Raw genomic sequence first — 24437 nt, forward strand, 5'->3', positions numbered from 1 at the left:
GGTGGCCCAACAGTAATGTCACTGAATTAGTAATACAGAACCCCAGACACTTCTGGGGATATGGGTTTGAATCCCACTATCAAGGGCAGTAGGAATAGGCAATAAATTCTGCCCTAACCAGTTAAACACACATCCGATAATGCATAAATTAAAGAAAAACAGTGGTCTACATCAGAAAAGCAAATGAACATTCAATGATCACTTTGCAAGACATCTCTATCAGTCTGCAAGTATGACATTGAAGATTCCAGTTGTTTGCCGTTTGAATTCACCACCTGTGCTCAACTTTACATTTCTGTCCCCAGCGTGTCGCAGTGCTCCGGTGAAGCTCAACACAAACTCAAGGGACAGCATTTCACTTTTTAATTAGGGATTTTACAGTCACTGGACTCAACATGAATTCTGCTTTATCTCATGCTTAAAGCCAATCTTGCTAGCGACATGCTGAAGTACCAGTCTGGAATATCTTACACACCATTCTTGAGGCTGCTTGCCTGCTCCTATTGTTAAGTAAAGCTTTTCAGTTCTCTACATATTGTAGCACATCTTTATTTGGATCTGTACATTGTAGGTTATCAAATATCTGTCTCTTGTATAGTATCAAAGACTTCACATGGTCATTCTAGACTGAAGTCTTCTCTCTTACTGATATCAGTCATGTGATCAGTTATGTCATCATGATTTACATGAATCTCATTATACCACATCTTCCAAGTTTCTCCCTAAGTCGACATTATTCCACCAAGTTACTTCTACTTATTTACACAGTACTTGTAGTTATAATGTCATTATTAACATCATTATCACCATGGACATATTTTCCCTGCCCCCACCACCCCAAAGTCCAAATTCCACAGCTCAAAATCATCTGGAATTCCAACTGAACATCCAGATTTGGCTCACTGGAGTGCAGCAGTAAGGTGATGGTGTGTTTGGAAATATTCTACTCTCTGTGCAGTATCTGATATAGAATGATTGTATCACATCCTATGGTAATTGTCTTCTATTGCATCTTTTACTTGAATTACCTTCCCTTCTGAATTTCCCTTCAAGTGTTCTCATGGAGTAAGATCTCGGTTGGTCTATACGTCTGATAATCGTAGCTGCACACTTCCTCTCCTTTAACTAGGCCTCTTGTCCTGTTTTTAACAACATAGAACATAGAACATAGAAGAATACAGCGCAGTACAGGCCCTTTGGCCCTCGATGTTGCGCCGATCCAAGCCCACCTAACCTACACTAGCCCACTATCCTCCATATGCCTATCCAATGCCCGTTTAAATGCCCATAAAGAGGGAGAGTCCACCACACTACTGGCAGGGCATTCCATGAACTCACGACTCGCTGAGTAAAGAACCTACCCCTAACATCTGTCCTATACCTACCACCCCTTAATTTAAAGCTATGCCCCCTAGTAATAGCTGACTCCATACGTGGAAAAAGGTTCTCATGGTCAACCCTATCTAAACCCCTAATCATCTTCTACACCTCTATCAAGTCACCCCTAAACCTTCTTTTCTCCAATGAAAACAACCCCAAGTGCCTCAGCCTTTCCTCATATGATCTTCCTACCGTACCAGGCAACATCCCGGTAAACCTCCTCTGCACCCGTTCCAGTGCCTCCACATCCTTCCTATAGTATGGCGACCAAAACTGCACACAATACTCCAGATGCGCCGCACCAGAGTCTTATACAACTGCAACATGACCTCAGGACTCCGGAACTCAATTCCTCTACCAATAAAAGCCAGTACGCCATATGCCTTCTTCACCACACTATTTACCTGGGTGGCAACTTTCAAAGATCTGTGTACATGGACACCAAGATCCTTCTGCTCATCCACACTACCAAGTATCCGACCATTAGCCCAGTACCCCATCTTTTTGTTACTCATACCAAAGTGAATCACCTCACACTTTGCTACATTGAACTCCATATGCCATCTTTCTGCCCAGCTCTGCAGCTTATCTATATCCCGCTGTAACCTGCCACATCCTTCCTCACTGTCAACAACTCCTCCAACTTTTGTATCATCCGCAAACTTGCTCACCCAACCTTCTAACCCCTCCTCCAGGTCACTTATAAAAATGACAAACAGCAATGGTCCCAAAACAGATCCTTGCGGAACACCGCTAGTAACGGCACTCCAAGATGAACCTTTACCATCAACTACTACCCTCTGTCTTCTTCCAGCCAGCCAATTCCTAATCCAAACCTCCAACTCACCCTCAATGCCATACCTCCGTATTTTTTGCAGTAGTCTGCCTATTGCTCTGTAAGTAAGTGCATCAGTGAGTTTATAGTCTTGCCTGCTCTTTCTGCCTCTTAGGAGTATCTCTGTCATTTCCTCGTTCCCCATAATTCCTCCTATATCTGCTTCTGCGTGACTTGATTCTGTGGGAGGCCCAATGCCACCCATGTAAATGTTAAATTGCATTTAAATAACGTTGGATACCTTTCAGAAAGGTTACATTGGTTTCTCACTAGTTATCCAATCAGTTGATGGAACCTGCAACATGTACACTAAAATCTGCCTCATATGTCTCTGTAATGATAATTAGATGTAAATTATTTATCTTGATTTGTGCCACTAGCTCATCTGCATTATTGTGGCTGCTTCTTGCTTTCGGATAAACAGCCTTTCAGTTCATTTTCTGACCTGCATATATATTACTCCCTGAAGTACTATTAACTTTAGACTTGCTGTCCCTTCCCACCCCATTCTATTTGTTTTTATATCCACTGCACTATTCAATTGTCTCACTTTTCTCTATGGGAATTCTAGATCTCTTTTTACCCTAACCCTGCTTTCCGCTAATCTCCAACCCCCTTCCTCTCATGTTGATTAAAAGTACCAACCAAAGCTCTGGTTACACAAATTGTCAGGATGGTAGTTTCAGCCAGAGAAGTTTCCCTTTAGCAGTTGATGCCTAGAAAATAAAACCAACGAAACCAAGTTGATGCTAAAGCTGTATAAAATATTAGTTCGGCCACAACTGGCATACAATTCTGGTCACAGCACTGCCGAAAGGATGTGATTACATCAAACAGCATACTACAGCAGAGGTTAATAATGAACTTTCTAGTTTTGAGAAATTTAGTTCTGAGAAAAGATTGTATAGGTTGTGTTGGTTATACATTATTAAATGAGGGTAAGAAAGAGCAGGACTTTTCCATGGCAAAGATGTTGATAACCAAAGTAATTGGTGGAAGGATTAGAAGGGAATTAAAGAGGATGTCTCTAATCCAACAGACAGTAGGATTGGGAAACTCATAGCCTTGAAAAGGTGGCATTGGAGAAAGCTTGGACTTGTATATATAATACTACAAAATATTGGGCTGTGGACCAAGAGCTAGAAAGTGAGAGTAATCTTAATAGCTCTGTTTTTTAGTCAACACAGTCACAATGGGAGAATATCAGGCTCAGGCTATTCAGGAGAAAAGTTAGGAAATTATTTTTTGCAGACATTATTAGAAAAATGTGAAGCTTTCTTCAGCTCAAGTAATATTTTATATTTGTATCAAAATAGTTTTATTAACAAATGATATGAAAGAATAGAGAGTCATGAGCGGTGTCAATAACTCAACAGAGGCCAGTATCCAGTCACAAAGTCACTGTTCATTTACATGTGGAAAGTCATAGAGTCATAGAGATGTACAGCATGGAAACACACCCTTCAGTCCAACCCGTCCATGCTGACTAGATATCCCAACCCAATCTAGTCCCACCTACCAGCACCCGACCCATATTCCTCCAAACCCTTCCTATTCATATACTCATCTAAATGCCTTTTAAATGTTGCAATTGTACCAGCCTCCACCACTTCCTCTGGCAGCTCATTCCATACACGTACTACCCTCTGAGTGAAAATGTTGCCTCTTAGGTCTCTTTCATATCTTTCCCCTCTCACCCTAAACCTATGCCCTCTATTTCTGGACTTCTCCACCCCAGGGAAAAGACTTTGTCTGTTTATCCTATCCATGCCCCTCATGATTTTATAAACCTCTATAAGGTCACCCCTCAGCCTCTGATGCTCCAGGGAAAACAGCCCAAGCCTATTCATCCTTTCCGTATAGCTCAAATTCTCCAACCCTGGCAACATCCTTGTGAATCTTTTCTGAACCCTTTCAAGTTTCACAACATCTTTCTGATAGGAAGGAGACCAGAATTGCACACAATATTCTAAAAGTGGCCTAACCAATGTCCTGTACAGCTGCAACATGACCTCCCAACTCCTGTACTCGATACTCTGACCAATAAAGGAAAGCATACTAAACGCTTTCTACACTATCCTATCTACCTGCGACTCCACTTTCAAGGAGCTATGAACCTGCACTCCAAGGTCTCTTTGTTCAGCAACACTCCCCAGGACCTTACCATTAAGTATATAAGTCCTGCTAAGATTTGCTTTCCCAAAATGCAGCACCTCACATTTATCTAGATTAAACTCCACTTGCCACTTCTCTGCCCATTGGCCCATCTGATGAAGGTCCCATTGTAATCTGAAGTAACCTTCTTCGCTGTCGACTACACCTCCAATTCTGGTGTCATCAGCAAACGTACTAGCTATATCTCTTATGCTCACATCCAAATCATTTATATAAATGATGAAAAGTAGTGTACCCAGCACCAATCCTTGTGGCACACCACTGGTCACAGGCCTCCAGTCTGAAAAACAATCCTCCACCACCATCCTCTGTCTTCTACCTTTGAGCCAGTTCTGTATCTAAATGGCGAGTTCTCCCTGTATTCCATGAGATATAACCTTACTCACCAGTCTCCCATGGGGAACCTTGTCATACGCCTTACTGAAGTCCATCTACCGCTCTGCCCTCATCAACCCTCTTTGTTACTTCTTCAAAAAACTCAATTAAGTTTGTGAGACATGATTTCCCACACACAAAGCCATGTTGACTATCCCTAATCAGTCCTTGCCTTTCCAAATACATGTACATCCTTCCCTCAGGATTCCCTCCAACAACTTGCCCTCCACTGAGGTCAGGCTCACTGGTCTATAGTTCCCTAGCTTGTCCTTACCACCTTTCTTAAATAGTGGCACCACGTTTGCCAACCTCCAGTCTACCAGCACCTCACCTGTGACTATCGATAATACAAATATCTCAACAAGAAGCCCAGCAATCACTTCTCTAGCTTCCCACAGAATTGTAGGGTACACCTGATCTGGTCCTGGGGATTTATCCACTTTTATGCGTTGCAAGTCATCCAGCCTTTCCTCCTCTGTAATATGGACATCTTTCAAAATGTTGTGGTTCTGTTTGCCGAGCTGGGAATTTATGTTGCAGACGTTTCGTCCCCTGTCTAGGTGACATCCTCAGTGCTTGGGAGCCTCCTGTGAAGCGCTTCTGTGATGTTTCCTCCGGCATTTATAGTGGTTTGAATCTGCCGCTTCCAGTTGTCAGTTCCGTTGTCAGTTGCAGTGGTCGGTATATTGGGTCCAGGTCGATGTATTTGTTGATAGAGTCTGTGGATAAGTGCCATGCCTCTAGGAATTCCCTGGCTGTTCTTTGTTTGGCTTGTCCTATAATAGTAGTGTTGTCCCAGTCAAACTCATGTTGCTTCTTATCTGCGTGTGTGGTTACTAAGGATTGCTGGACGTGTTGTTTTGTGGCTAGTTGGTGTAGGACAAGCCAAACAGAGGACAGCCAGGGAATTCCTAGAGGCATGGCACTCATCCACAGATTCAATAAGCACATCGACCTGGACCCAATATACCGACCACTGCAACTGACAGCTGGAACTGACAACCGGAAGCGGCAGATTCAAACCACTATAAATGCCGGAGGAAACATCACAGAAGCGCTTCACAGGAGGCTCCCAAGCACTGAGGATGTCACCTAGACAGGGGACGAAACGTCTGCAACACAAATTCCCAGCGCGGCGAACAGAACCACAACAATGAGCACCCGAGCCACAAATCGTCTCACAAACTTTGAATTTTTCAAGATGTCAACATCTATTTCCCTACATTCTATGTCTTCCATTTCCTTTTCCACAGTAAGTACTGATACAAAATACTTGCTTAGTATCTGCCCCATCTCCTGCGGCTCCACACAATGGCCGCCTTGCTGATCTCTGAGGGGCCCTATTCTCTCCCTCGTTATCCTTTTGTCCTTAATGTATTTGTAAAAACCCTTTGGATTCTCCTTAACTCTCTTTGCCAAAGCTATCTCATGTCCGTTTTTTGCCCTCCTGATTTCCCTCTTAATTAAACTCCTACTTCCTTTATATTCTTCTAAGGATTCACTTGATCTATCTTGTCTATACCTGACATATGCTTCCTTCTTTTTCTTAACCAAACCTTCAATTTCTTTAGGCATCCAGCATTCCCTATACCTACCAACCTTTCCTTTCACCCTAACAGGAATATACTTTCTCTGGACTCTCATTATCTCATTTCTGAAGACTTCCCATTTTCCATCTGTCCCTTTACCTGCAAACATCTGCCCCCAATCAGCTTTTGAAAGTTCTTGCCTAATACCATCAAAATTGGCTTCCCTTCAATTTAGAACTTCAACTTTTAGATCTGGTCTGTCCTTTTCCATCACTATTTTAAAACTAATAGAATTATGGTCGCTGGCCTCAAAGTGCTCCCCCAATGACACCTCAGTCACCTGCCCTGCCTTATTTCTCAAGAGTAGGTCAAGTTTTGCACCTTCTCTAGTAGGTACATCCACATCCTGAATCAGAAAATTGTCTTGTAGACTCATAATAAATACCTCTCTATCTAAACCCTTAACGCTATCGCAGTCCCAGTCTATGTTTGGAAAGATAAAATCCTCTATCATAACCACCCTATTATTCTTACAGATCGCTGAGATCTCCTTACAAGTTTGTTTCTCAATTTCCCTCTGACTATTAGAGGGTCTATAATACCAATAAGGTGATCATCCCTTTCTTATTTCTCAGTTCCACCCAAATAACTTCCCTGGATGTATTTCCAGGAATATCCTCTCTCAGCACAGCTGTAATGCTGTCCCTTATCAAAAATGCCACTCCCCCTCCTCTCTTGCCTCCTTTTCTGTCCTTCTTGTAGTATTTGTATCCTGGAATATTAAGCTACCCGTCTTGAGCCATGTTTCTGTAATTGATATCCCAGTCCCATGTTCCTAACCATGCCCTGAGTTCATCTGCCTTCCCTGTTAGGCCTCTTGCATTGAAATAAATGCTGTTTAATTTATCAGTCCTACCTTGTTCTCTGCTTTGTCCCTGCCTGCTCTGACTGCTTAACTCACCTTTGTTCTCAACTGTACCAGTCTCAGATTGAAATCTTTCCTCACTATCTCCCTGGATCCCACCCCCCCCCCCCCCCCCAACACCTCCCCAACCCCCACTTAATAGTTTAAATCCTCCCGAGCAGCTGTAGTGAACCTCCCTGCCAGTATATTAGTCCCCTTCCAATTTAAGTGCTTGACACTGATCCAGTTTCCTCAGAACCAGGTCTCAAAGTGAACAGAACCTCTGACACTCCTGTTTATATCTGTCAGCTAAGACTCCCTGATTGGGGTCCAATCAGGGAACTCATACTCTGTAAGGTCCATCTGGCTAGCCTCACTACGATCACTTCAAGGTGAATAGGATAGAGTCAGGACACAAATCAGCTATGAGTTAACTGAATGATGAAATAGGTTGGATAGTCTTCTTCCTATGAGGCCACAATTATCTCAATTATTTATGTAGTACAAAGATTAATATAATTGCAATTAACTGAATGCCCCTTGATTTCTATCTCTTCACATTTTTTTTGCCTTTGAAAAGTCTTTTGCTGAAACAAATTGTAAAGTTCCCTGTTCCCACAAGGACCTCTACAAAATGCCAATCAACAAGGTTAATCAAACTAATGTGACAGATTGTTGACCAACTACATAATCTGACAGCCTTACTGTAATGAGAAGCAGATTTATTAAATCATGGATTGAAAATCTAAATGAGATCTTAATTTAATTAAACCATGAGATAAAGTTACAATTTGAACTTTCCACACATATGCAAATTATTCTCTCTTAGATTATTAGCAATTTTGACCAAATTGCTTACAAATTGGTGTGGTGTTTTCATTAAAGGCCAAGTCCCATTTCAGTATATGTACTCACTTTTCTTCCTCTCAAGCAAACATTAAATATAAGAAACAGGAGCTGAGCAACCCTACAATAATTTAAGCTTACTTAAAGCTCATTTAATAAAATCATGACTGATCCTCACCTTCAACTTTACTATCCTGCCTGATCATCATATCCCTTCATTGTCTTACAGTCCAAATATCTGTCAGTGTCAGCCTTGAATATGCTCATTGACTGGGTATCCACAGCTCCATATATAGCAATACCAACAAGTACAACTATTTCACTGTTTGCTATGGTGGCATGTGAACCCATATCATCAGAACAATAGCCTTGGGAATTATTAAGCTGGTGATAATACCATTAGGCTACTGCCACTATCACTTTTTAATAGCTTCTCAAAATGACATTTTAAAAGAAATGTTTTGAAATCATCAATCTATAAACTCTGAACCCACTATTGAGTTAATTGTAGCTTTTGCAACTCAGCCAACCATTCATGATGACATATTAATAGCATAAATATCAATAAAGAACATTATTGAACTACATGGAAGATAGTAGTGATTTTGTTTCTCCCCTTTATCAGATGGCTTATGAAAGCTGTCTAGTGGCGTTTCTTTTTAACTCTCCCTGACAAGATGATTTCTTACTTGGACCACATTAAGGGCATTTCACTCAGCCACATTAGGAGCATTTAAGCAGTCCTTGGATAAGCATATGGATGATGATGAGATAGTGTAGGGTGATGGGCTTAGATTATTTCACAGGTTGGCGCAACATTGAGGGCCGAAGGGCTATTCTGTGCTGTACTGTTCTATGTTCTATTTATTAAAAAGTAGTGAAAAACAGCACAAGGTGAGTCGCTATTGCGAGGACCAGTGCAGATGTGTTGGGTTGAAAGCCCTTGTAGCCATTCTTTGATTCCATAAAAGTAATTGTTGGCACAATGCAATTTTACTTTTTCTAGGGCCAGATGCTTCAAGACATTTCAGACCAAAATTCTCTGACTTTCCTTACTACATTGGTGAGAGTCAACATGTATCTGCTGAAAGTACTGGAAACCTAAACTACTTATATCGTGCTGCACCTTATGGTTCATATCAGGTACCCAAGCAACATTACGTGGGAGAGATTGGCTGGGGATGGTGTTTAGGCCCGAAATTAAACAAATCCAATCTCTTAAGTGGCATGCAATTCAAGGTACTGAACTTATTACTTAAAACATCATTACTTAAAATATCATTGTTATTTGTTAACACAGAACTTGTATTGTTGAAAACACCATTTTGTCAAAGCTTTTCATCTTGCATTCATCAGGACAATTCATAAGAAATGCTAATTTAAAAAGGAAAACCAACATTTACAATATGTTGGCTAATTTTGTTGGTTTTGGACAGGAACTTTCAAATGTTGACTGGGAGAGGCTGTTTGCAATTAAAGGGATGTCTGGCAAGTGGCAGGCTTTCAAAAGGGAGATAACAAGAGTTTAGGGACAGCACTTTCCTCCTGGTATGAGGGGCAAAATTGGCGTGAGTGGGGAGCATTGGATGACAGAGATAATTGAGGCTCTAGTCAAGAGAAAGAAGGAGACGTGTCAGGTATAAGCAATTGGGATCAAGTGAATCCCTTGAGGAGTAGAGAGGATGTGGGGACATCTACTCAAGTAAAGCAAAGCAATGGAATTGACTTAAAGGGAAATCAGGAGGACAAAAAGGCGATGTGAGATAGCTTTGACAGGTAAGGTAAAGGAGAATCCAAAGAGATTTTGCGAGTATATTCAGGGCAAAAGCATAATAAGGGAGAGAATAGGGCCCCTTAAAGATCAGTGAGGTCACCTATGTGTGGATTCACAGAAGATGGGTGAGATCCCTTAAACAAAAATTTCTCATCAGTTTTACTGTGGAGGAAGACATGGAAGCTTGGGAAATAAATGGTGATGTCTCGAAAAAAGTCCACATTATAAAAGAGGAGGTGCTGGAGGTCTTAAAACACAAAGAGGTAGATAAGTTCTTGGGACCTGACCAAGTATATCCCAGGACATTGTGGGAAGCTAAGGAAGAAATTGCACAGCCTTACAGAGATATTTGTATCATCGAAAGCCACACGTAAGGTTCCGGGAAGATTGAAGGGTGGCTAATGTACCATCATTTAAGAAAGGCTGCAAGGAAAGGCTAGGGAACTACAAACCAGTGAGTCTGATGTCAGTGGTGGATAAGTTGTTGGAGGAGATTCTGTCATCTTGTCCTTAGTTATGAAAAATAATTGTCAACCTGCACACATTTAGAATTCAGTGGAGATTCAACACTTAGAATTGTTACAATCGATAGAAAGAATCGACTCTCAATTAACCTGGGTCCAGGAGGTGAAAAACGTTGCAAGTGAATTTCCTTCCATAACGGTGGTGGAAGTGTGGTAGAGACGGTGTTTCCATATTTAGACAAAATTGTAGTAGTGTGTGGAAGGAGCTCATGAGAAATTTATCCCGTTGTACTTACTCTTGTGGTGTCTAAAACTTTTATAACGTCATGTATGGGAATGAAGAGCTTCAATAGAAGTTTAAATTGCACTTACATAAACGTGTCTAAATAATAATACTTCAGGAGCTAACCAGGCAGTAATCAAATCCAGACTTCTTTATTCTAATGATTTATAATCATCCAATCATTTATTTACAACAATCCATTATCCCGTATGCTTTTAAATAATGCTGGTTGATTGCCTGTAATATTGCTGTCATAGAGAATGTAAATTAAGTTTGCATTTGTGTACTTATAGTTCCTTTGGGTATTACATTCTTTTGATTGTTGCGAAGCGTAAAATTCTTTTTTTTGTCTTTGTATTTGATTTTCCCAATAACCCTCACTTATCTTCCTCATTGTAATCTCTGAATTTTTCTGACATTCTTAATCTCTGTTCTTCTGAAAAGATCACCCTGGAGTTCCCTTCCTCTCTATTTTGCATACATCTCTCACATCCCTTTTCTATTCAGTGAGGGTATTTGGGTAATGGCCTGATGGAGAAAATATAATTAAATACATGTTAAAGTATAAACATCTACCCAAGTAAAGCAGAAGAATGGAATTGACTGAAATGTTCGATAGAAAGCCTCCTTCTGTGCTTTAATAATTTGATGACTTTAGTATCTCTGTCTACAAGAGCAGATCAGAGGCTAGGAATTCTGCTGTGAGTAACTCCCTTCCGGACTCCCCAAATGCTGTCCACCATCTACAAGGTACATTCCAGGAGTGTAATAGAATGCTTCCCACTTGTCTGGATGAGTGCAGCAGCTCTAATAACATTCAAGAATCTTGACACCATCCAGATCAAAGTAGTCGACTTGATAGGGGTCTCATCCTCAAATACTCCCTCCAGCACTGACACTGAGCAGAAACACTGTGTATCATCTACACAGAAATTCACCAAGGCTCATGAGATGGCACTTTCCAAAGCAGTAACCGGTGCCATCTAGAAGACACAGACGGTGGACACAGGAATGCCCACTACCTGAAAGTTCCCCTCCAAGCAGCTCACTACTCTGACTTGGAAATGTATCACCATTCTTTCACTATCACTGGTTAAAAATCCTGGAACTCCCTCCCTGACAATATCATGCTGTACCTATATCAAATTAGATTAGATTACCTACAGTGTGGAAACAGGCACTTCGGCCCAACAAGTCCACACCGACCTGCCGAAGCGCAACCCACCCATACCCCTAACACTACGGGCAACTTAGCATGGCCAGTTCACCTGACCTGCACATCTTTGGACTGTGGGAGGAAACCGGAGCACCCGGAGGAAACCCATGCAGACACGGGGAGAATGTGCAAACTCCACACAGACAGTCGCCTGAGGTGGGAATTGAACCCGGGTCTCTGGCACTGTGAGGCAGCAGTGCTAACCACTGTGCCACCTGCAGTGGTTCAAGAAACCAGCTCACTACCATCTTCTGAAGAACAATTAGCAATGGGCAACAAATGCTGGTCCAAACAGTGGCACCTCCATCTTCTGAATAAATAAAGTTGCATTAAATAAACATCTCTCACCATTTCTGTTTGTATTCTTCTTTTTCCTTTATGTTTCACAGTCTATCCCTCACCTTTCATGGAGGTCTGATGAAATTTCCTCAATCAGGTTATCTTACAATGGGTACCAAGCCACAAGTCACCTTTCAAGCATTTGAAATTATGTTTCATGATGGAACATTGACATTCAGGGCTACACAGAGACGAGCAGCCAAATGTAAGATGAAAGCAGTGCCATTTATTAAAAAAAAGTGAAAAATGATGTCACTTGTGCCACCAAAATGGACTCAGTAAGTTTCCTTCTTCTCCCTTCTCTACAACAAAGAGCAAAGAACATTACTGCACAGGAATGGGCCCTTCAGCCCCCCAAGCCTGCATCAATCAGTATTTATCTAAATCTGCTGCCTATTTTCTAAGGATATGTACCCCTTTGCTCCCTGTCCATTCATGTATCAGTCTAAGTACATCTTAAATGACACTATCGTTCCCACCTCCTCTGGTAATGCATTCCAGGTACCACCACCCTCTGCATGAAGAACTTTCCACATATGTCTCATCTAAACTTTTCCCCTCTTACTTTGAACTCGTGACACCTAGTAATTGAGTCCTCCACTCTGGGGAAAAGGTTTCTTACTATCCACCCTGGATAAGTGGTATTAGTGTCGTGCCTGGTTCTGCAGCTGGGTCTGGAGGACGTCTGCTTGACTGTGGAGCTGTTTGGCCCTGGAGTTTCTGTTGTGTGACCCTGGGAGTACTTGTGTCTGGACAAAGTAGACATTCTGAGGGTCTTCTTGCCAGCTGCAAATTGACCCTCCTCGGTATAAATTTTGAAAGATCAGTGGGGTCAATCAGGCAGGGTGGAGGTAGACCTCCATCTCTGGAATGATTGCCTCTAGAGTGACCCGAGTGTGTGGTTAATCACGTGACTGGCACCTCCCCCAGCACCACCCTTTTCCTTGTGAGGAAGGGGAAACTGGAGGTATGCCAGGCCTCCTGTCACTATATCTTTGGTCCTGAGGACTAATGATTGTGGTAGTTGAATGCAGGTATGTGTGGCTCTCCAGTAGACCTGCGGGTGCTGGGCCTAACATCAGCCAGTCTATGCAAGCAGCACTGATGCAGCTTCTGACCAATAAGGGCAATTATGTCCTCCGTATCTGTCTACCATTGCTGCTCCTCACTGCATGTGGATGAAGTCTCTGACTGCTTTAACCACAGGGTCCTTACCTGCCTGGTCTCCAGCAGTCCTCTGAGTACCAGCAGCCTGGGGAGTTTCTTCCTCGGCCAGCTATGGGACTCTCACAGTGAGGTGCTCACCAAATTGTGGTCACACATTTTCTATGGCCAACATTCCTACCAAGGTATCAGTATCTGAGCTGAAGGGATGTGCAGGGGGCAGCCTTGATGGCAGCTTTGTACTCTTGTCCTCAGAGGTCAAGAAGTTGTTTTCTGGGGGAGCTGTCCATTTGACATGCATTGGTGAAGATGTGGCAATACCTGCAAGGCAAAAGACAGAGAAGGGTTTGCAGCCTGTGAGGTTTTATTTTTGTTTTTCATTCACTCATGGGATGTGAGGTTTGCTGACTGGGTCAGCACTTACTCCCCATCTGTTTAGAAGGTGTTGGCGAGCTGCCCTCTTGACTGTTACAATCCATGTGTTCCAGTCCAGGTGGACAATCAATGCCGGTTGGGAGGGAATTCCAGGATTTTGACCCAGTGACAATGAAGGAACAGTGATATATTTCCGAGTCAGGATGGCGAGTGGCTTGAAGGGTAACTTGCAGGTGGTGGTGTTCCCATGGATCTGCTGCCTTTGTCCTTCTACATCTAAGTAGTTGAGAGTTTGGAAGGTGCTGTCTGAGGATCTTTGGTGAATTTCTGCAGTGTATCTCGTAGATACTACACACTGCTGCTCCTGAGTGTCAGTTGTGGAGGGAGTGGATTTTTGTGGATGTGGTGCCAACCGAGCGGGCTGCTTTTTTCTGGATGGTGTGGAGCTTCTTGAGTATTATTGGAGCTGCACCCTTTCAGGCAAGTGGGTGTATTCCATCACACTCCTGATTTGTGTCTTGTCGATGTGGACAGGCTTTATGGAGTCAGGAGGTGAGTTGCTGCTGCAGGATTTCTAGCCTCTGACCTGCTCTTGTAGATTTTGCATACATATAATGAGTCCAGTTGAGTTTCTGATAATGGGGTATTAGTGATGGTAACACCGTTGAATGTCAAGTGACCATGGGATACCGTGTCTCTTATTGGAGATGGTCATCATCTGGCATTTGTGTGGCACAATTGGTACTTGCTATTTTTCAGCTTAAGCCTGGATATTGTCACAAATATCTGAGGAATCACAAATGGCGCTGAACATTGTGCAAACACTGGTGAACATCTCCACTTCTGACTTAATGATGGAGGGGAATCATTAGTAAAGATGGTTTGGCCTAAGACACTACCCTGTGGAACTCATGTAGAGATGGTCTGGAGTTGAAAGGCTGACCTCCAACAACCACAGCCATCTTCCTATATATGACTCCAACCATCAAGAGATTTCCTTGATTCCCTTTTGACTCCAGTTTTGCCAAGGCTTCTTGACACCACACTTAGTCAAATATGGCCTTCTGGTAAGAAGTAGTGTGCAATTACTGAGACTGAAAGGGGAATTAATGTGAGAGTTTCAGGGAACAAAGGATGTTACTTACTCCATTGGCAAGACATGGATGTTTCAGTAACCAAAAGAGAAAATGCTGGAAAATCTCAGCAGGTCTGGCAGCATCTGTAAGGAGAGAAAAGAGCTGACGTTTCGAGTCTCACAGACCCTTTGTCAAAGCTAAAAAAAAGGGAGAAATAGGGAGGTATTTATACTAGAATGAGAGAAGGTGAGTCATGGCTCCAGAAGCAAAGGTAGCAATAAAGAGGTGATAATGAGAGTGCATAGAGAGATTATAGGGAGATTAGGAGTTATAATGTTCCTATAATCTCTCTATGCACTGTCATTATCACCTCTTTATTGTTACCTTTGCTTCTGGAGCCATGACGCACCTTCTCTCACCCTAGTATAAATACCTCCCTATTTCTCCCTTTTTCTTAGCTTTGACAAAGGGTCAGTTAGACTCGAAACGTCAGCTCTTTTCTCTCCTTACAGATGCTGCCAGACCTGCTGATTTTCCAGCATTTTCTCTTTTGGTTTCAGGTTCCAGCATCCGCAGTAATTTGCTTTTATATGGATGTTTCAGTATTCCTGAATCCAGGAGACCAACCTGCTGTAGGCCAGAGCAGGTAAGGATGGCAAATTTCCTTGCCTAAAGGGCAATCGTGAATCACATGAATTTTTAAATGACAGTTGACTATGTGGTTGCCATTAGATTTTTAGACTTCTTATGAATTCAAATTTCACCATTTGCCATGGAGGGATTTGAACGCATGTCTGTCAGACATTACCTTAGCATTCTGGAATACTAGTTCAGTTTAGTTACTGTTGTGCCATTGCTATTATCATTATTGCCTAACCTTTCATCATTTTCTGTGATATTCTAATCTTTTTCTGAGATGTGATGTTGATTTTGTTCAGAGTGCAAGAGTGAAAACCTTATTATTGATGCTCCTCCAGACACAATACGACATTGGAATTATAGAATTCTTCCCTAACCACTTCCTTCCAGAATCATTCATCCTGTTCTCATCTCACACCCCTTTCTCTCCCTGCACTATTTTACTTCTTTACCCCTCTTTTGTCCGATCTGGCTTTCCTCTACCCCTCTATAATTCTATCTTTCTGCAGTAATATACTCTCCTCACCACCCAGCTAGGCTCCCATTGTCTCCCCCAGCCCAGAGAGTATATAGGAAAAATAATAATGTTATCATAGGCACAATATCATCAAAAGTTTGCACAAGTTATAATTAAAATAGTAAAGAAACATGTATGAATTTTAAAAAGGGCTAACTCTTAAGTATTTAATTGAGAATCCCTACCAGCTGCATACATGTGCACACCCATCCAATTTTGAAGTCATTCCAAACTCTTTGGATTGCATCACTTGAAGTTCTTCACTTTTACTAGACCCTTTTAAAAAATAAACGTGCTTTTTGGACATTGTTGGCAATGTCACCCACCCATAATTGCCCGTGAGAAGGTGGTAGTAAACATTGTTGAACTGTCAAAATCCATCTTGTGTAGCAACACATTGCTGTTAGAAAATGACTTCCAGGTTGTTACTCTGTGACAGTGAAGGAACGCTGATATAGTTACAAGTCAGGAACTGCATAGCGTAGAGGGTAAAGAATATGTGACAGTATCTGCTTCCCTTTCCTAGGTTATAGACATCCCAAATTTGCAGAGTGCCTTTGAAGGAGGCCCGGTGAGTTTCAGATGATCTTGTATATGGCTGACACTTGTATTGTGCATTACTAGTGAAGGGAATTAAGGTTGAAGTTGGTGAATAAGATAGCAATCAAACAGGTTGCTTTGAGCTGGATGGTGTCAAGCTTTTTGATTGCTGTTGGAGCAGCACTCATTCAGGCAAGTGGGTATTTTTCATTACATTCCTGACTTGTAGCTTGTAGATGGTGGCGAGGCTACTCTTTGTAGAATTCCAAACATTTGACCTGCTATTGTAGCCAGTATTTATTTAGTTAGTCCAGTGTAGTGTCTGGTCAGTAGTAACCCACAGGGTGAGAATTCAGCTATGGTAATATTTTTAAATGTCAAGTGAAAGTAATTTTCCATTGTTGGAGATGGTATTTGCCTTATACTTGTGTGGCACGACTGTTACTTATCATTTACTGAGAAGTCACAAATGGTGCTGAACATATCAAGCCAATATCTTGATTTGTGACCTATAGATAGAGGAAAAGCCATTGATGAGACAAGGGGAATTGATTGGGTCTAAGATATCACCCTGGGGAACTCCTGTCGTTATGTTCTAAGTCTGAGAAGATTGACATCTAACAACCATAACCATCCTTCTTAGTGCTAGGAATGACACAACTTACTGAAAACTTTTTTCACTAATTGTTAAGTGCTGCCTTGAGACCCATTGAGTTCAGCTTATTTATCTATATTTGGATCAAGGCTGTAATGAAATCAGGAGCTATGGCCCTGGATGAATCTGACAACCCTGCCACCCTGTGGCCGACCACTTCAACTGCCCCTCCCACTTCACCAAGGACTTGCAAGTCCTAGGCCTCCTCCACTACCAAATCCAAGCCACCAGATGTCTGGAGGAAAAATACCTCATCTTCCACCTTGGCACCTTCCAACCACACGGTATTAATGTAAATTTCACCAGTTTTGTCATCTCTCCTCCCCCCACCTCACGCTAGATCCAATTATCCAATTCAGCGCAGCCCTCTTGAACTGTCCTACCTGTCCACCTTCCTTCCGACCTATCCGCTCTACCCTTCAACCTATCACCATCACCCCCCACCTGCATCTACCTATCGTCTTCCCAGCTACCTTCTTCCCCCAGCCCCACCCCACCCTCCTGTTTTTCTCTCAACCCCTTTCCTTCCCCCACATTCCTGATGAAGGGCTTAAGCCCAAAACGTTGATTTTCCTGCTCCTTGGATTCCACCTGACCTGTGCTTTTCCAGCACCATACTTTTCGATCTAGGTATCAGTGTTGTAGTTTGGTTCTCTATTATTTACAGAATGCTTTTTATATCTTCTAACTTGAAGACAGAATTAAAGTTTTTGTTTAATACATCTGTTAGTCCCTCATTCCCGGTTATAGTAATGCTTATAAGGGACCAATTTATACTCTTACTAATCTCATCAGAGGGAGGTTAATTATTGCTTATCCACTATTGTTCCATGTACTGTGACATCAGTGCAGTCTTTTTCTCCTATACCTTTCATCTCCACTTCCTGCTTATCTGCAGTGCTTCTGTTCAATTCTTATTAAATGCATGCATTGTTCTTGTGATGCTCCTGTTGGGCTTTTTCCGGTATTGACACACTTGGGAGTTCTGACCTGTGAGTGTTAGTAAAATGAGAGCATGCTCAGTGCTTCTGCTAACTATCAACAAAGTTTCCTGTTCTTGTGCATGCAAACTCATCTAACAACATGCTAAATCAAATGCTAAAATGCACAGAAATATAAAATTACAAGTATAAAATCTTAAAGGGGTATGAGCAACTTGCATTATGGTGCGATTAGTGGCAGAATCAGATGAGAAGCCAAGCAAGACCTGTCTTGACATTCGATTCATGTAGCTCCACGTTTTACGCTTTTCACTAGGTATATAGAGGTTCTCTCTTGGCAGCAGCGAGTTGCTAATTAAGGGGGGGAGGGGTTACTGTGTGTCAAGTGTCTTGTTGATGCCCAACTTGCTTCATTGATATTCAGATTTCTATCTTAAGAAACTTGTGAACTAAGCTAGCCATTGAGAAAACTCGACATGAAAACCAGAGCAGGTACCTTAAGGATACAACATCTTTGAATGACTTCTATGTTGTGTATAACCAAAGTGCAATTCAGAATATGATCAATGTGGACCAGCACCCCTCATCCACAGACATTAGCATCGAACATGTGTCAGCAGCTCACATCCATCATGGTACCTCTCTGAAGCACTTTCACAGACTCACATTGGAGGGCACCCTGGCAACTGTGTTGAAAGGCTACGTAAGGAACAATTTGTGCACATGGTCAGTCACCCAGCTCACAGATTGGCCCAGGCTGCAGCTCAGTTCTACTTGCTTGGTCTGTTTGGGTTAATTTACTAGTGCCTATCTGCATGCTTGCAGCATCCTTACCATGCTATACCTGTCAACATGTTAGTGCTTCAACCAGAGCCAAAGGCTATCAGTATTACTATATTGAAATGCTTTTTTTGCACACACATATAGACAGACTGTTTGTCAGTCGGGATCTGTCTGGGGTGGGAGGCACATCTTGATGAACGGCATACCGGGATGATAATCTAACAGTGACAGCATGTGACAGCTGCCAGCACTGCAAACACACTGAAATCACAAAGTTGGGGATTTTCCATAGACCTCCCAACTGCCCATAGGAGACAGAGGAGCAGATATATAGTCACATACTGGAAAGATGTGAAAAAAGCAAGGTGGTTCTGGTGGGTAACTTCAACTTTCCTCTTATTGGGACTCCCTTAAAGCCAGGTGCTCAGATAGAGACCAACTAGTTAGATGTCTCAAAAGGGCTTTTTGAGTCAGTATGTTGACAATCCAACCAGAGAGGAGACCATACTAGTCTTGCCATTAGGGAATGAGCCAGGACAGGTGATCAATGTTTCAGTAGGACAGCTTTACAGGCATAGTGATCATAACTCTATAAGAATTTGAGTAGCCAAGAGTGGCCCTTGGTGAGGATGCTTAATTGAGTAAGGGCCAATTATATCCAATTTAGACAGGAACTGGGAGATGTGGATTCAGAGCAGTTGTTTGAGGGCAATTCTATTTCTGAATGTGGGAAGCTTTTAAAGACCAGTTGATTAAAGTGTAGGACATGCATATATTCACCAAGGAGAAGGGCATGACTGATATTGAGATCAGGGATGAGAGTGTGAATACTCTTAAGGATGTCAATATATTGAAGAAGGAAGTTTTGGGCATCCTAAATTGCATTAAGGTAGTCAACTCCCCAGGACCCAGATGGGATCTATCCCAAGTTACTGCGAGAGGCAAGGGAAGAAATAGCTGGGGCTTTGTTAGATATCTTCACATCCTCTTTGACCACAGGCAGCATGGTTTTGCATGGAAAAGGTCATGTCTCACCAACCTGATTGAGCTTTTTGAAGAGGTAACAAAGTTAATTGATGAGGGAAGGGCTGTGAATGTAGTTTGTATGGAGTTTAGTAAGGCATTTGATAAAGCCTCACATGGCAGATTGATACAAAAAACAAAATCACATGGGTTTGGGGTGGGCTGGTTAGATGAATACAAAACTGACTTGGTCATAGAAGACAGAGGGTAGCGGTAGAAGGGTGTTTTTCAGAATGGAGAGTAGTAACTAGTGTTGTTTCACAGGGATCAGTCTTACATCCTCTGTTGTTTGTAATATACATAGAGGATCTGGAGGACATTGTGGGTGATCTGGTTAATAAGTTTGCAGATGACACAAAGACTGGTGGAGTTGCTGATGGTGCCAATGATAGTAAAAAGATACAACAGAATATAGATAGATTTGCGATTTGGGCAAAGAAATAGCAGATGGAGTTTAATCCAGACAAATGCGAGGTGATGCATTTTGGAGGATTGAATTTAAATGTGAATTAAACTATAAATGGCAGAACCTTTAAGAACATTAGCATACAGATGGATCTAGGTGTGCAGGTCCACAGTTCCCTAATAGTGGCAACACAGGTGGCCAAGGTGATTAAGAAGGAATATGGCATGTTTGCCTTTGTCGGCCAGGGCGTGGAGTACAGGAGTTGTCAAACCATATTGCAGCTACATAAAACCCTTGTTTGGCCACATTTAGAGTATTGTGTGCAGTTTTGGTTGCCACACCTCTAGAAGGACATGGAAGCTTTGGAGAGAGTGCAGAGAAGGTTCACCAGGATGTTGCCTATTCTCAAGGGCATTGGTTATGAAGAAAGGATTGTTTTCACTGGAAAGATGGTGGTTGAGAGGAGACATGGTTGATGTCTACAAAATTATGAGAGGCGTGGATAGTCAGAGGCTTTTTCCCAGGGTTGAAGTTTCAATTTCAAGGGGGCACAAGTTTAAGGTGAGAGGGGAAAACTTTAAAGGAGATATGTGAGGGACGTTTTTCATGCAGAGAGTGGTAGGAGCCTGGAACGCACTACCAGAAGAGGTGGTGAAAATAGGCACATTGGCGACATTTTAGAGGCATCTGGATGGTTACATGAATAGCGAGGGAATGGAGGAATATGGACCAAATAAGGGTAAAGGTTTATTTTTTAGTTTAATTCGGGTATGATGATCAGCATAGGCTTGGAGGGCCAAAAGACCTGTTCCTGTGCTATACTATTCATCCATCAAAATTGCCAGGGTGGGAATTGGTGAGGGCTTGTCCTTAGTCCAACAGCGGGGTTTGGTGTGGTGGGGGTGTGGCGATGGCTGTCAGTCAGGGTCACAGTCCAGGGACTTGGCCACTGTCATTTGCTGTGAATGATCACCATCAGGGGATCTGTCCTGGTTCAGTCTAGGAACAGGACAATACTCAGTTTTTTAAAATTCATTTGTGGGATTTGCTGGCTGGCCAGCCTTTATTGCCTGTCCCAGTTGCTGTTGGAAAGATGGTGGTGAGCTGCCTTCTTGAACCACTGTAGTCCGTATTTTGCAGGTGGACCCACAATGCCATGAGAGAGGGAATTCCAGAATGTTGGCCCTGTAACATGGAGATACATTTTTCAAGTCAGGATGGTGAGTTACTTGGAGGGAAACTTGAAGGTGGCAGCATTCCCATGTATCTGCTGCCCTTGTCCTTCTAGATGGATGTGTTCGTGAGTTTGGAAGGTGCTGTCTGAGGATTTTTGAATTTCTGCAGTGCATCTTGTCACTGCTGCTACTGAGCATAATGGTAGAAGGAATGAATGCTGGTGGAAGGAGTGCCAATCAAGTGGGCTGCTTTGCCATGGATGGTGTCAAATTTCTTGAGTGTTTTTAGAACTGCACTCAACCAGGCAAGTGGAGAGTTTTCATTCACACTCCTGACTTCTACCTTGTAGATGGTTGACAGGTTTTAGGGAGTCAGGAGGTGAGTTACTCACCACAACACTACTAGCCTCTGACCTGCTCTTTTAGCCACCGTGGTTATGTGATGAGACAAATTGAGTTTCTAGTCAATGGTAACCTCCAGGATGTTGATAGTGGGTGATTCAGTGATGGTAACAGCATTGAATGTCAAGGCGTGGTGGTTAGGTTGTCTCTTATTGGTGATTGTCATAGCCTGGCATTTGTGTGACACAAGTGTTGCTTGCAGGACTTGAATATTGTCCAGATCATGTTGCATATGAGTATCTGAGGAGTGGTGCTGAACATTTGCAATCATCAACGGACATTCCCACTTGTGAATCGAAAAGTACAGCAGGTCAGGCATCATCCGAGGAGCAGAAGAATTGACGTATGTTTTTCAATTTTGATGTCAATTCCACCAGTTTCTTCATCGCCCCTCCCCACCTCATCCCAGATCCAACCCTCAAACTCGGCACTGCCCTCTTGAACTGTCCTACTTGTCCATCTTCCTTCCCACCTACCCAATACACCCTCCCCTCTGATCTCTCAACATCACCCTCCATCTGCATCTACCTATAACCTTCCCAAATACCTCCCCCACCCCATTTATCTTTCAGTCCCCTTTCCAACCCCCACATTCCTGATGAAGGGCTTATGCCTGTAATGCTGATTCTCCTGCTTCTTGGATGCTGCCTGACCTGCTGTGCTTTTTCAGCACCACACATTTCGACTCTGATCTCCAGCACCTGCAGTCCTCACTATCCCCACTTGTGACCTTACAATGGAGGGAAGGTCATTGATGAAGCAGCTAAAGATGGTTGGGATGAGGACACTACCCTGAAGAACCCCTACAGAAATGTCTGGAGCTGAGATGACTGACCTCCCACAAACCATCTTCCAATCTAACCAGTAGAGAGTATGCCCCCGAATACCAATTGATTCCAGTTTTGCTATGGCTCCATGATGCCATACTTGGTCAAATGCAGCTTTGCTGTCAAGGGCTGTCAATCTCACCTCACCTCTGGAATTTGTCCAAATAATGAGGTCAGGAGCTGAGTGGCCTGGCAGAACCCAATCTGTATGCCACTGAGCAGGTTATTGCTGAGCAGGTGCTGCTTGATAGTACTGTTGATGTCACCTTCCATCACTTTACTGATGATTGAGAGTAGATTGGTTCATCTTCTGGGAACTACTGTAGTCCCAGCAATGACCAATATTTGAATCTGGTGCTGCTGCAGCTATAGAACTGCTGACCATTCAGACTGCCTGGCCCCTCACGACGGCAGGGTGATTGCAGGATACATGTCCTGTTTCCAACTGATCAAGATTGCATGGAGTGTTAAAGAACTGTGGGGCAACTGTTACTGCTGAGGATGCACTTCCTGCCAACTCTTCTGGCAACAGAAATGAAAATATTGCCCCAAAATGACTTCCATTATAATCAGAGATGTCCCTTTAGTTTCTAGCCTAATGAAAATATTCTCAGGCTTATATTTTTATATTTTATATTTGTGAGGTAGGTATTGGTAACTCCAATTAGTTTGAAATATATTAAATATTAACCCAGTCTTCATCAATTTTTTTTTTGCTTTGTAGCAAGGAGAGTTCCGACAGCAGGCTCAAGACAAATTAACTCATCGTTATCAAAATCCATGGTATGTCATTTTGAACACAACATAAAAATGCCTAGTAACTTGGATGAGGCAATTTTAAAATCACATTATACCAGAATGAGTTTGAGACTCATCACTTATGACTGCACAATCTAGTTCTAGTCACTGTCTTGGGGAAAATGTATACTTTTATGGTGAATATCACTAATTTTTCATTGACAAAGTCAATATTCCCATCAATTGTAGCTATTTGTTAAGGAAACTGTATGGAATAATTTACTAAATTTCTATAAACTTATCTGAAGCTGTACTGGAGTCTGGCTAGGAGGTGGGAAGCCTTGCAAAATGGCAACAGGAGGGGAGTGGAACAACTACGTGACATTTCCAATGGAGGGATTGGTGACAGTGAAATCTTGCCCCAATTAGAGATGGGTTGTCAATCCAACTAATTAAGGTTTCTTATTGATGTTATAGAATCCCCACAGTGTGGAATGAGGCAGTAGCGAAGGAGCGACGCTCCGAAAGCTCGTGTGCTTCCAATTAAACCTGTTGGACTATAACCTGATGTTGTGTGATTTTTAACTTTGTACACCCCAGTCCAACACCAGCGTCTTCAAATCAGGAGCAGTAGTGTGTATGATCTATAAGAAACACTGCAGGAACTTACCAAGATCCTTAGCACCTTCCAAACTCATGACCGCTCTGATCTAAAAGAATAGGGGAGCAGATATATGGGAACACCACCACCTTCAAATTTACCTCCAATTAATCACAATCCTGACTTCAAAAATATATCTTCATTCATTCACTGTCACTGGGTCAACATCCTCAAATTCTGTCTCTACTGGCATAGTGGGTCCACCGACAAAATATGGATCGCAGTGGTTCAAGAAGGCAGCTCACCACCACTTTCTCAAAGATAACTACAGACGAGCAATAAAATTGCTGTCCAGCTAGTGACATTCATGTCCCTTGATAAATAAAAATAAAATCTGTTATTGAATAATGTGATTAGGTAAATTTCGCAGCTATTCCACTGAGCCCACTGATGAG

General features: G+C 42.4%; 1 protein-coding gene across 1 annotated transcript in view; it reads left to right on the forward strand.

Annotated features, from left to right (window-relative positions):
* The window catches only part of LOC140485755 (protein SPMIP2), a 47433-nt gene that overhangs the window by 8799 nt on the left and 14197 nt on the right, over nucleotides 1-24437 (forward strand). The window contains exons 2-3 of the mRNA XM_072584253.1: nucleotides 9051-9283; nucleotides 23368-23426. Coding sequence (XP_072440354.1) covers nucleotides 9051-9283; nucleotides 23368-23426 — 292 coding nt within the window. The remainder of the gene's footprint in view (nucleotides 1-9050; nucleotides 9284-23367; nucleotides 23427-24437) is intronic.

This window comes from Chiloscyllium punctatum, chromosome 14 (genome assembly GCF_047496795.1).
Source record: "Chiloscyllium punctatum isolate Juve2018m chromosome 14, sChiPun1.3, whole genome shotgun sequence".
Classification (NCBI taxonomy): Eukaryota; Metazoa; Chordata; class Chondrichthyes; order Orectolobiformes; family Hemiscylliidae; genus Chiloscyllium; species Chiloscyllium punctatum.